The following is a 13,324-nucleotide window of genomic DNA, read 5'->3' as shown; positions in this document are numbered from 1 at the left end:
TAAATGTTTTAGTGCCATATTTATAAAATGACATGTATTTAGTACCCCCTCAGGCATTCCAGAAAAAATATGTTTTTATTTCCACCAAACAGCATTTTTCCAGAAACTCCTTCCGAATGTGTCAGCAACATTGGTCTGAACTCAGTCAACAACTGAGTTCAGGTGTGATTTCTTTTACACATAGGTAAGATCTAGTGAACTAGAACTGAGTTATACAAAACATAAAGGCATGAATACTCTAAACATTGACACACGTACTCAATTCCCTGCAAATAAGTAACCTTGTTTAGTTCCACTGTGGATGCCATATTGAGTATAAGCATAACTGCTTCCAGGATCCAGGTCTAATCTAAATTACTAACCAATACAAATGTTCTAATATACATACAGGATGGTGTAAAACATACATACACACAGAGACACAAAGTAAATATTACTGTTTCTCAATTGGACTCAAAGCCAAGTGCCAACAAGCAGGAAGGAAAATGGGAATTTATTTTATTAGACTTCACAAGAAGAAATTATCCAGCTCTGATGAGAATACTGATTTTAGGTTTTAATTATTATTCTAATGGAGTCACTTCCATTTGCAATTACACATTTCATTTTACAATTTAATAAATCATCACAGTGGGAAGTAAATCAGTAGATATTCAAGCTTAAGCCTGAGATTTCTGGTGTAATTTGCATTAAAAACATTAAATAATAGCAACAAAAAAAGCATTAAAAAAAAAATTAAGGCAGAAGCTATGCAAAAGGAAATGAATAAATGCAAAACTACTGAGATTAACCAAATGAACAGCTTGAGCTATTGTAAATAAAATGGAAAATGTCCTGCCTAGTCAGCCACATGGTAGCTGTGTCACGATACTAAAGCTTGCAGCAAAGAAAACAGTACACACACTATGAAAGCAAAACAGCATCTTGGAGGAAAGTTTACGCACTTTATAACTTTAATGTAATGCCAAATAGCACAAGTAAATGACATGTAGAACTTGGACTAGCACTAGATGCAAAGAAAGACAGCATCTGGCAAACAGTAAACAATTCCAAATAGACAGTGGGACACCGGCAAACCTGTGAAGCTACAAAAAGAGCTATGTAAGAGGAGAGAAAACTTGCAGCCAAAGATAAAACTGTTCAGTTTTCCAAATGCAGCATTAGGACAATGCAAATTATAAGCAGAATTCTAGAAAGAAAGAAAAAAAAAAAAAGACATGCTAAAATTTTAGGCAGGAGAAAAAGCACATAAACCATATAATAAATAAATAGACATGCAAGCAAAGCCACCAGCACTAACAACATTCTGCCAGGACCCATAATATCCACTGGCATTTTCACAAATACAGATTTACATGACCAGAGCATCCTCTCTGTAAACACACTAAACCAGATAAAAACACCTTAAGCAATATAGCATCCAGCTTATTGATTACTTTTATGATATTAGAGTAGTGGAAGTAATAGCGCACACAGAAAAGGAAGGCATTGTGGGTAACATCTGTAAGTCATTTGTGCCAAAGAAATATCAAAAAAAGAGGAATGAGAGTCATGAACAAATTAGTCAGTGTTTGCAGTGTTAAGAAAACATGTGAGTTTAAGCCAGATTTTAAAAGTCATGAAAGAGTGCCCCAAAGATGTCTTTCAGTAATTGTCTGAAAAGGTAGCATTCTTAGCTCCCAGGGTCTGCACAGTAAAAAATGCCAGAGATGATCACCTCTGACTTTGTATCTAGAACAGCTCTGCAGCAGGCCAAGAGGATCTGGACGCCCCTGGAAAAACAGGAAACAGAGATAAAGCAGATGAACTGAACTAGTTCCATGGCTTCAGAGAGAACAAAACCAAAACAAACAAAAAAACCCAAAGCAAAAAATAGAAGACTGAACACAAGCTAATATTATAAGATCATTTGCATCTGATATTCTAACAAGGATCAGCCACTGAATATCCTCAACTACCAAGATCAGTGACTGAGCAAACTATCACTGTGTGTTAAAGCACTGAAATCTCCTCAAAAAATTCTCTGTGAAATACTTTTAAGTTATTTGGGAATATGGCTGGATTTGACTTTCAAGTCAAGCCTAATACATATGCCAAACACGACCAGAGATAATCAGCATACAGCAAGCAGCTGGTGACACATTCCAAGAAACACAGTGCAAGCAGCGAGAGCCAAATGCTTCTTGGAAATTGAGAGCATTCCTAGTCTGGCGGAGAGGGAAGGAAGTATTTCATTGACTGATGGACCTTGCTAAGGCTCTACAAGCAAGAACAGCATGGCAGATGAGTAAACCAGAAAAAAATAAAAATCTCAGCCACTGAACACAAAATCCTATGGTTTACCTTGCAACCTATTAAGTCAAAAAAAGAATGTCGGTAAGGAACTACCCAGCATACTAAGACAAGCTACCGCTGATGTGATTTCAATTCGATTTGTAAGAGTGCAGCACCCACAGCATTCAGGAACCAACTCATGTCCATCCAGCCCTGAGGCAGAATCAGGGCATCCCCAGGTGATACGGTCACTGCCCTCACCATCACAGCCGCCACCATGGCAAAAGCACACAGCACACCACACCGCTGGCTTCATTCAGAATTTGAGTAAGAGGGTGTTCTGCAGATGTTCTCTACACCAACCAATGACAAGGGTTTGCAACACTTGAGAAACAGGGTATTTTTGATAACAGATAACTGTTCACTAGCAGCAGGTTTACACCAGTTAAGCAAGAATTCGGTCATATCACTCCACCATACCAGAGCCAGCCAAAACCCAAAACTGGGTCAGCAGCTAAAATTTTAGCCTCTTAACAGCTGCATGAAGCAAACAAATGTCAAGCCACCCTTGAAAGAAATAATTGCAAAAGAGATCTCATTAACAATGTCTCAATAAAACATTCTGTGCTGAGATGCAGGCCTTGATAACTGCAGCAGGACACAAAATCAGAATCAAACTTACAGAGTGTAGCACAATGGTGACACAAAACCTTCCAGGGATCCTGTGAGGAGAAAGCCATTTTCTCAAGATAAATCATGTCCTGGAAAAAAGCTGTGTATGTGAAATGGAAAACTCCATGTGTTTTGGGTTGTTTTGGTTTAAGTGAATGGGTACATATTCTTCCAAAACCACAAATACATCTACTCACTATGAACACAAGCTTCCATGAAATAATACTGAGAGTCCAAGATTTGATCAGCAACCCAGGGAAAGCATCACCCGGGGAAAGCATCTCCACTAGTAAGTGGCCAGCATGATTGAAGATATCCTCAAAAATGCTACATCCCCACAAAAAAAAAAAAAAAAAAGAGCAAGACAATCTACTGAAAGAAGAGCCCAACTTCAAATCGTCCGCAAAATACAATGCTTCATTCAATGTCAGGACATAAAAGGAAAAGCTTTCAAATTCAAAGAAGAAAGAGTTGGTTGCCAGATGGGAGGGGGTTGGGGGGTGTTGAACTCTGAGTTTAAAAGAATGAGCATACTGGTGACAACACAAATTTTACCGTAAGGGAAATAACAATATATGTATGTCAGGTACAGCAGCTGTATTTAGTTGTGTCCTGTTGTATAAACAGAACAAAAGAAATACTATGATAATCAGCTACCTGGCGAGAGGGTGCATAATATGCATGTATAAAGGACCTTAAAATATTAGCACTCAGAGGACATATATGAAAAGCAGACTTCTGCACTAACTTCACACACACATTTTGCACTTCAGCAGTCAGCACATTTGTCTTGGAACACTGTTTCCTGAAGACAAACATGTTTTGGCTTTCAATACAGCTATTCCAGAGGATCTCATCACACCTTCCAAACCAGTCTATTTACAAAATCCAAAGCAAGGAGGGTCTCGGGAGTGGGACAATGGACTTTACAAATGACAGAAATGAGGGAAGAAAAGGATCCAAGGCTTCCAGCAGGACTTCAAAGCAGAGAGTCTTGTCTTGTCCAATGTGCAGCTTGCAACTTACAAAGACTTTGGTTTGCAGAGCAGCTGGTCCAGTAGGACAGTGAAGGTTCAGCTTCTTTTTTAATGCTTAAGTCCACTCATTTTATTTTATATGAAGGATATAGTTTATCCTAGAAAATGACAACACTAAATTCTAGGACACCAAATTAATTTTTAGAGAGTTTGTTGGTAGAGCTCTTTATTTTACAAGTTAAAATTAATTAAGGCTTGGGTTCTTCAAGAAACATAGCATCTGTTGGTCTTTGTCTCAGACAAGCTGAGAACAGAGTAATTACAAATGGTCTATATGTGGTTGCTACTCAAGGAAATACTTAATATTTTGCAGTATTGGAATAAACCAGTTTTTAATTAGATGACAGGTGATGTACTACATTTCAGCAACTGGATATGCTATGAAGTAGTTCAAATAAGTGGTTCTTAAAATGAATCACTTTGATTCAATTCATCTCCAGTAACTCCACTAATCTTTCTTATATGTGAAACTCAGATTTATTTAGAATTGATCACCCACAACTAGCAAACTAACTGCAAGAACTACTCACTTAACTACTTCCATGTGAAATACCTTCACTCTCAAGTGTTCTTTTATATCACCTATCTTAATTATGAATTTAAGGAAAAAAATAAGACCTTGCAATTAGGTTGGAGCAAGATTTTAAATCACAGAATCATAGAATGGTTGGGTTGGAAGGGACCTTTATAGGTCACCTAGTCCAATCCACTGCCATCAGCAGGGACTTCTTCAACTAGATCAGGGTGCTTAAAGCACTGTCCATCCTGACATGAATGTTTCCAGGGATGGGCACCTACCATCTCCATGGGCAACCCGTTCCAGTATTTCGCCACCCTCATTGCAAAAAATGTCTTCCTTACATCTAGTCTGCATCTACCCTCTTTTAGTTCAGAACCATTACCCTTACCCTATCACTACAGGCCCTGTTTAAAAGTCTACCCCCATCTTTCTTATAAGCCCCCTTTAAGTATTGAAAGGCCAGATGGGTGCCTTTGTTCAAAGAAGCATTTGTTTCATTAAGAAATAGTTTCAGGCATGTTTTCAAGGTTTTCTCTAAAGACTGAGAACTAGAAATATTTTTAGGATGACAGTTAAAATATACATGTAACCGTGGGCCCAGGAACATAAGCTGTAAATAAAAGTAGTATTATGAAACTGCCATGTTTCAGACATGTAATACACACTCAGATGTATCAGCTTATTTGATTATTTAATCTACATCCATAGCACAATACTGGCATCACAGAGAAGATTTTATTGGCCTGAGGGTTGTTTTTGTTTTGGTGACTGTTTTTTTGACACACATGCACCAGGTATGAAACCTCCTCATTTTTCATCATCATCTGACAATTTTTTCAACTTCTTATGTATTGAAACTTATTATAAAAATTATTTTTTTACATAAGCTTATTTGCTTTTTTGCTGTCACTCAGTGTGGAAATATGAAGGAGATTAACTTCTAGTATATAGAGCTTTAGAGAATGTAGGTATTTTTAAAAATCAAAACCTCCACTTTCTATCAGTGTACTTCTTTCCCTAGGAAGGGCACATAGATAGAAAAATAACCAAGTTAAGAAGAAAACACAAAATCAATATATCAAATGTTAGTGGATGGAAAATGTTAAACTATAAAATATTTCCTAAGATCAATTAGCCAGAGTACAGAAAGTTTTGACAGTTCTGGTGTATGAGCCCAGGCATACAGAATAAAGCACTGGTATCTAAACAATTGATTTGAGCTTAATAAGAGTGAGACTGATTTGCTATGCACAGAATTAGTAGAAGCATTTCAAAGAACAAATAATCTGAATCCACAGTTCCATGTAATTTATTCCTCAATTTCATTTCTAAGATTTCCAGTGTACCTAGTAATAAAAATCTGAAGTGGATAAGAGGGTAATTAGGGTTTGTGTCAACCTCTGTATATTCTGACAGTACTAGAAAGCTGCACTGCCAGCACATGGAATACTACGGAGTATGTCTGAGGTTCCCAGTGGTAAGAAAATGTATACTGTGTGCCTGATGTAAAACAAAAGACCCTTCTCAGCAGTTTTCTAGAACATAATACACTGCAGTACAGTACAGTGGACTTTAGCCTAGCAGAGGAAGTAACAAATACATCCATGTTTTTTGTGTTAATGTTTATTGTTTTTCAGCAATAGATTCACTTGGATACCTCATGCCAATAATAATGTACTGAGTAGTTAGTCCTTGTTTACATTTATGGCACAGTTTTACTTGTAAAGAAATGTAAAAGAAAACATATGCCCCATCACATTAGTGTGATGCTGTCTTGCTGTTTAACATCAGCCGTAATGATCTTTCAAGAGTCTGACTGAAAGCCTGGAGTTTCTCTACGTGATGTCCCTTTAGTCTCTTGGAGAACATCACAGAATGCCTGCCGTGTAAAACTAGGCCTAATCTTAATTATCTTGCTGTCTATTTCCTGAGCTTAATTAACTTTTCTGACTGCTTTTCTACATGACCATTTTGTCTTATTCAGCATTTCATAATTGCTTTTCCCTCAGTTCCTAGGACAACGAAAAGCCTTCCCAATCTTAAATTGTTATGGCAAAAGCTAAGGTATAAGATCTGAAAGAAAAGCTGTAACAAAAAATTTAGGAACATAAGGCCATGCATACAAATAGAAGGGCAGAAATCTGCAAATGTGGAGAGATAATCTATTCTAGCTTCTAAATGAACTGACTTTAAATATTTAATCTTGTTAAGTAAATTCAGATTACAGGATTCAAATTCTTGTCATTATAGGTCATCAGGCTGGTTTAGGTGAAGTACAAATTGTCCATAGTCCACAGTGCTCAGATAAGTTTAGAATAATATAGCAGCTAATTTGCATGGCCAAGCCTTCTCCCTTAGTACTTATCCAAATACTCTATGATCTGGCCACTCTTCTTGCAAGGGAGAACAACACAGTGAAGGCTGAGCACATTGTAGCATCTCATTTTGCTACTGCTAGAATTTTGCTTTGTTTTTTCAGATTACAAAAACCATCTGTATACTTCAGAGAAACAAACACTAAGACTTTGCTTACTCCATTTTTTTCACATTCAGGACACAAAGGGGAAGTTTTAAACTGGCTGTCTAAAAAGCCAATATGATTATTTTCATTTAAAAAATACTGTCTTCCAAGCTCACACAACCTCCATTAGCTATTCCAGTGCATTTACTACATATGACTCTCTTCACCTCTACCATGCCAGCCAGAAGCTGAATGATTAGTTGATATGCAGGAGTTCAGTCAAGTTGCTTTTTAGTAATATTGGAGATAGACCAGATAATTGAAAAGCTAATAAGTGGACAGCAGTCATCCCCTAGCTAAAGGTCTGAGGTCCAGTAGATTTTACAGAATATTTGTCTAACTTTTCAGGATTTGATCCTGTCACTATCTGACTGTCAGCACCAGAAGACAGATTCAGACATAAAAATAACCAACATCAAAGTAAAAACAATCAGCTCAAGCACCCATCCAGAAAACAGGGAAAGCTATGCTATCTTTTCTATTGCTACTTTTCCCGTAACACCCAGAAACAACAATCAAATAGCTTAGCAATAACTTCATCAAAGTGAAAAACAAAGCTTCACAATGGTAAATAGCTAACTGATAAAATTAGCTATATCCCCTTATCATGATGGGGTTAATAACTCTAACGACTTGACTCTTCTCCTCTGTTCCCCTAGACACCAACAAAATACCCTTTATACTAAAAAATAACGCACTGCATAAGGAATCAGGAGTGCCGAAGTTCATATCGTTTCACTTCCATTTGCTTGCACTTGTGTATTTCAGTCGTTTTGACTGTCAAAGCCTCCTGCTTGCAAGCTGAGAAGTCACACAGGATCACTTTTAGCAGCTATGGACTAAAAACTTGCAAGTACTGCTGTCCCAAGCTCTCTGCTTTTCAGTGGTATTTACAGAATGAAGATGGAGTAAGGGTATTTGGATGTACTGAACACCTAGTATACTCTCCTAGAGCAGCAGGAAGAGAAATCAAGCACAAACATCATAACCCCATACTGTTATATAGGAAGCACAGTGTAGAGCATCAATGCAGCACACAAGCCTGCAACTGTACACTACAGCTGTTACATCTAGCCTTCTCCTTGAACTTCATGTTAACCCTTTCTTAACACAGAACAGAGTATGGTTTTATCAGGGCTTGGTAAGAAAGTAATAAATTGAGTTATGGACTAGACTGCTCACAAAAGCAGGACAAGAAAGACAGTCTTAATACAACCTATTATAATAAAGAGCAAAATAAAGAAGAAAAAAAAACATCCCTCGACCTAGTTTTTACTTACTTTTTCCACATTAGCTTCCACAAACTTCATTACTTAAACACTGAGTAACTCATCCAATCACAAATTTCCCTCTTTCCTCTCCCACCTCCAGATCACTAGGGCAGGTGTGAAGAAAGGCAAAGGCTACTGAACAGAACCAAAGAGTAAGCTCAGCTGGGCGAACTTAGCCTCAGAAGGAAGCAAACCAGGCCCCCGGGGCTGGCGCTGACAACAGGCCCAACCGCCTTGGCAGTATACAGAACAGGAGGGCACACCAGGAAAGGACAAAGAAATTGCTGTCTCCCACTTGTGATGTGACTCCAGGGCTGAAGGAAAAAACATCTTTGAGCTCCCGGGTATGCCTGGGTCACTCATCCATGGGACAGTTTTGACACATGGCCCATAATCTTAAGAAGGTTGGCCATTTTACTTTTCAAGTTTCAAGCACAGTCTAAATAAGAAAAGTTTCATCTGAAATCTTTGGAAATTCGAGTGCCTTTCCCTTCAAGAGAAACCCCCCTCAGGAATCAGAGCCCAAAGCAACTTACTGGTGACCAGTTCTGAAATGTCCTATTAAGCCAGGGCTGTTCACACTGCTGTGAACTCTGTTGTGTCAACACTGAACCACCAAAACTTTAATCTTTAGGGCAGCTGAAAAGATTTATTGCTATGTCAGTGACAAGCTGGAGTTTAAAGTTTCAACATATGAAGCTTAAAAAAGGGACAACCTTTCTCTTAAGTGGTTTAAGATCTGAATCACAGTTCCACCAGCTTGAGGACTTGTGAATTGTTTTCAGCTCATGGAGCAATTGTACTTATTGCCAATAAATTGGAGGGCAGTTTGATTAAAAGATCAAGAGAAACATTCCTCTGTTCCTAGCTTTTAAGTACTAGGCTAATGGTGTAAGAAACCATTGACTAGACAGAAGTGCCATGGTCTTCAACCATAAACCTATCACCTTACTGTATTTATTGTCTCTTGAAGACAGTGACCTGCTTTTTGTGCTACATTAGCCACTTTATAAAAACTGACTGCTAGTCAGCCGCTGTTAGGTTAGTTTCCTTAGAGCATGTGTCATTAGCATGAGACTGAATTTTAAGACAATCACTGGATTAGCTAGATACACTTAATTAAATAAACTTACAAGACCACCAATAACACTACTTGTTGAAACCACTCAACAGCAGTGGAATCTCTGCAAATGAATATTAACAGAACTTGTAGTTACTTGTGTTCAGTTATCTGGAGTGGTTCGTATGCTCTGGAATTCAATTCTCGCTGAGACCTGCAACCAAACTTATATACACGGGTGTGTAAACCCACTCAATATACATTTGAAGAGGAAGGAGGAGAAATATGTATATCCCAAACTATTTTGAAATGAAGAGTCTGACCAACCAAAAAACCTCAATACATGTACTTATATCCTCATATTTACTGAGAGCAAGTGGCAAATAAATGAAATGGAAGAAAGAGACACAGAAGCTCAAGCTGCTTCTGTGCAAAGACAAAAAGTGGCTGCATTTTACAAGTGAGAGTGTAGTTTTCATACTCATGCATGCTTGTGTAGAGCAGTGTGTACTTTCTGCTGTCTCTCTTGAAGAAGTGATGAAGCAGATCATTAGAAGTGAACAGATTGAGGGACTAACAGTCATGCAGGGTGTTAAAGCAAGCTCGTGTTATCCCAACTGCACTATCATAATGCTTTCAACTACTACTTGCTTGATAAAATGGAGCAAAGTGAACAACTAGGGAAACAAACAGGAACTGAAATAAACCCTAGTAAGTAAGTAACCGTTGGTAACAGCAGCTTAAAGTTCATTTAACTCATAGGCTCATTTAAAAAAACAGCTTCTAGCACCACTTAGAAAAAAATTTGCTCACGCCTGCGTATGCACTGAGTTTCCAGGTATGCTTTGTGATTGTTAGAAAATATATTAGAGTTTTACTTGATCTAGATGACTGGAAAAAAAAATAATCCTGCATCTGCTGAAGCCACTAACAGCTTAGTGATATGTTCAACTGAGCCTCTTCCAGGTTTTCTCTACTTTCATCAATATATATCCTGGCAGTCAGTAGAAACAACAAAACATAGTATTTCAGAAGGTAGGGAAAAGGCCAATAAAGAGCTAAAGAAAAACATAAAGCAACTTAAAGCAACTTTTTTTTCCTGTGCTTTTGCTTCTTCCTCTCGGTGTCTGCCCTGATGGTCTTCTACAGTTAACAAGACCTGTTGTTCAAATTAATATGAATTTAACATACTAACATATGAACACACTTCTCTGCTTCTTGCAAGTCAGAGATTTCTTTCTGTATTTTATGGGGGTTTGAAATTATAGGTCCCAGAAGCCATAGAGTACCATTTGGCACACACTCAAATATAATGCACAAACATATACATGTGGAAAGCTCCAACATCCATTCAAGTTCTGCCATATTTCCATTGCTACACAAGTCAATAACCACCTCTTCACTTTATAGATTCCAACACATTTCAGCTTACAGCATTTCCATGTAAAGATACTCCTAAGGTTTTGGAGGAAATTAAAATATTTTCAAAATAGGAAAGAGTTATTAGAAGGACATGTTTCTATGAATAAGCATTCTTTCTGAATCCTAACACCTGTGGGTTTTTGTAGATAGCTTTGAATCTAGGCCCTTTGTATATAGGGCAAATGGGCTGATATGAATCAAAGGCAGTACTAACTTTCAATGTAGTCAAGATAGATATGTATATATTTACATACACATAAATATATCTATATTTATCCTGACTATATTAAAAGGTATTACTGTCTTTGATTTATATCAAGTGGTTTGCCATATATTTAGACAGCAGGATCAGAGAGGCTCCAGTAACTCTCTTGTTTTACTACTTTTTTTCATACCTGTATCTCCTCTGTGACTTCTGCAGCCATAGGGCCACGTTTAGGTCATTTTTGTTCTGGCAACACACTGGGATTTCCAAACTCTGCAAATCAGATTTCGCAAATGCCATTAGCTTAAGTCAAAATCATTAAATAGTAAGAGGGCTGAACATCCCATTATTTCCCTTTAATTTTTGTAGTGCAATTTGCAAGAAACATGAATATGTATTTTTGTGCCCTTTTTACTGCCACCATTCCTACTTGCATAGTCATTGCAAGATTGACATCACTTTAAGCACTATTTGCAATCACAAAGAAATAATTCAGTGATGTATTTCCCTTTTTCCACTGCAACGTTTTGCACTTATGCAGCCAACGTTACAAACAAATCTGCCATTGCGTACTAAAAGAATGAAAGGGAACTGTACTCATAATCTGATGTTGCAAGAACTGTGGGGAATAAACACAATGGCATAGAATGCCAATATTAAGCTTATGATTTGATATCTGCTGGAGAATAATTCATACCAATTTTTATGTGAAATTTAGAACAATACATCTTTTTGTGGAAAGTCAACCAATAAAAAGTGTTGCCTTATAATATTAAAAAATTGTGCACAGGAAAAAAAAGCATAGTTGCTGTTACATCTAAATTATGGAAGAGACCAAGTCACTCAAAACTGCTAAATAACAGGAAAGAAAAACAAGAAAGGTGACACAGCACAAATCTAAAGTAAATTCAGCTGGCAAGGTTGGACTATGTTGCTTTCTGTGGGTGCTAGCAGTGTCAGCCAGACACCAGGAGTTGGTGATAATGGGCAATTTCAGTGTTTAACAGTGGAACAGAGCACAATATAAGCTAATTCTTCTGACATAAAAGGGGCATCCTCTAAATACAAATATGAGACAGCAGCTCAGTTTTCAAGTGACAGCAAATAAAGGTAGAAACCAATTTAGCTGAGGGTAACAATAAAGTAACATTTCTGGTTTTTAGGAAGGCAGACATGGGAAAAAATATCAATAGCCTTCAGGAAAGCAGACTTCTATAACCTTACAGACCTGGTTGTGGACGTCACACAGGATGGAGTGTTATTTTTGGGGATAGGAAATATCAGCTACCCTGAGTTTTTTCTTCACAAGTTTTTATCTTATTATTTTTGAAGAACCATTTCACATTTTGCATATGTTCCAGGAAGAGTCAACTCAACATCCCTGGAGTTATTTAAAAGACATGTAAATGTGGTGCTTACAGACATGGTTTAGTGGTGGACTTGGCAGTGCTAGGTTAACAGTTAGACTCACTGATCTTAAACATCTTTTCCAATCTAAGCAATTCTGTGGTTCGATGATGTCTAGAGAAGATGAATAAGGAAAACCAGTAATCTTTGAAGGGCACAGATGTATATTATCACAGTGGAATGAAAAGATAATGAAGGATTGGAAGACACCAACTTAGCTAATTTTTTTCAATGATTTCAAAAAGAAAGCTCAAAGTAGAAATAAGGTTAGATTATTGTTTAATACCACTAGTAATTTAAACAAACACCAGCAGAAAATCTAGAAAGACCAGCCTTTGAAGAGTTAAGGAGAAATTAAACTTATTTGGTAAGTAATTCAATGAGAAGACAACTACCAAAGGAGCTGGTTTGATAAACAATGGCAAGGAAGTGCTGCTTCACAGTTCTCACTGACTGACACATTAATACCAATTTACCTCCTCCTTCACTCAGGATGTGATCAATGCTTAACATGACCAGCCCCAGTAACAGAAAGGTAAGAATTCCAGCCACTGCAGGTTAAAAAGTATGTTGGATGTTTTCAAGCTGGAAGTGCTGTTGAAATTTACCTTTAAAAACACTGAGGCCACTGCCTCCATGAACAGTGGAGCCTGTCTAATGGCATACTGGGGCTGAGAGGGGAGGAGAGGAACCCTCCTGGTCAGGAATGGGCAGTTTGTTGGCCCATTCTACTGTCCTAAAACCAGTGCTTGCAAAAGGCTAAAGGAAGCAGCTTAAGAACAACTAGCAGTTATCTTTCAGATTTCATAAAGGACATGGATGAGCCCAGAACACTGAGAGGAGGACAGGAAAAACATCTGGTGCCTACCTTTAAACCAGGGAAGAAGAAAGGTGAGAACTTGGGACATGGAACCCTGCCAGCTTACCTTCACCTC

General features: G+C 37.7%; 1 protein-coding gene across 4 annotated transcripts in view; it reads right to left on the bottom strand.

The window, feature by feature from the left end:
* Positions 1-13,324, bottom strand: part of LOC308056817 (uncharacterized protein) — a gene marked incomplete at its 5' end in the record, with an annotated part of 365,182 nt that overhangs the window by 268,876 nt on the left and 82,982 nt on the right. For 2 of the 4 annotated variants that reach the window (XR_013924973.1, XR_013924974.1), the window contains one exon: positions 1-13,324. This exon is cut by the window's left edge and continues 17,878 nt beyond it. Coding sequence is in view for 1 of the 4 variants with exons in the window: in XM_080372678.1 (XP_080228804.1) it covers positions 13,318-13,324 (7 nt within the window). The other 2 variants (XR_013924975.1, XM_080372678.1) reach the window with 2 other exon arrangements.

Source organism: Falco punctatus, assembly GCF_963210335.1.
Source record: "Falco punctatus genome assembly, chromosome: Z".
Taxonomy (NCBI): Eukaryota; Metazoa; Chordata; class Aves; order Falconiformes; family Falconidae; genus Falco; species Falco punctatus.
The sequence above is the reverse complement of the archived record's forward strand: the minus strand, read 5'-3'. Positions and strand labels throughout refer to the sequence as shown.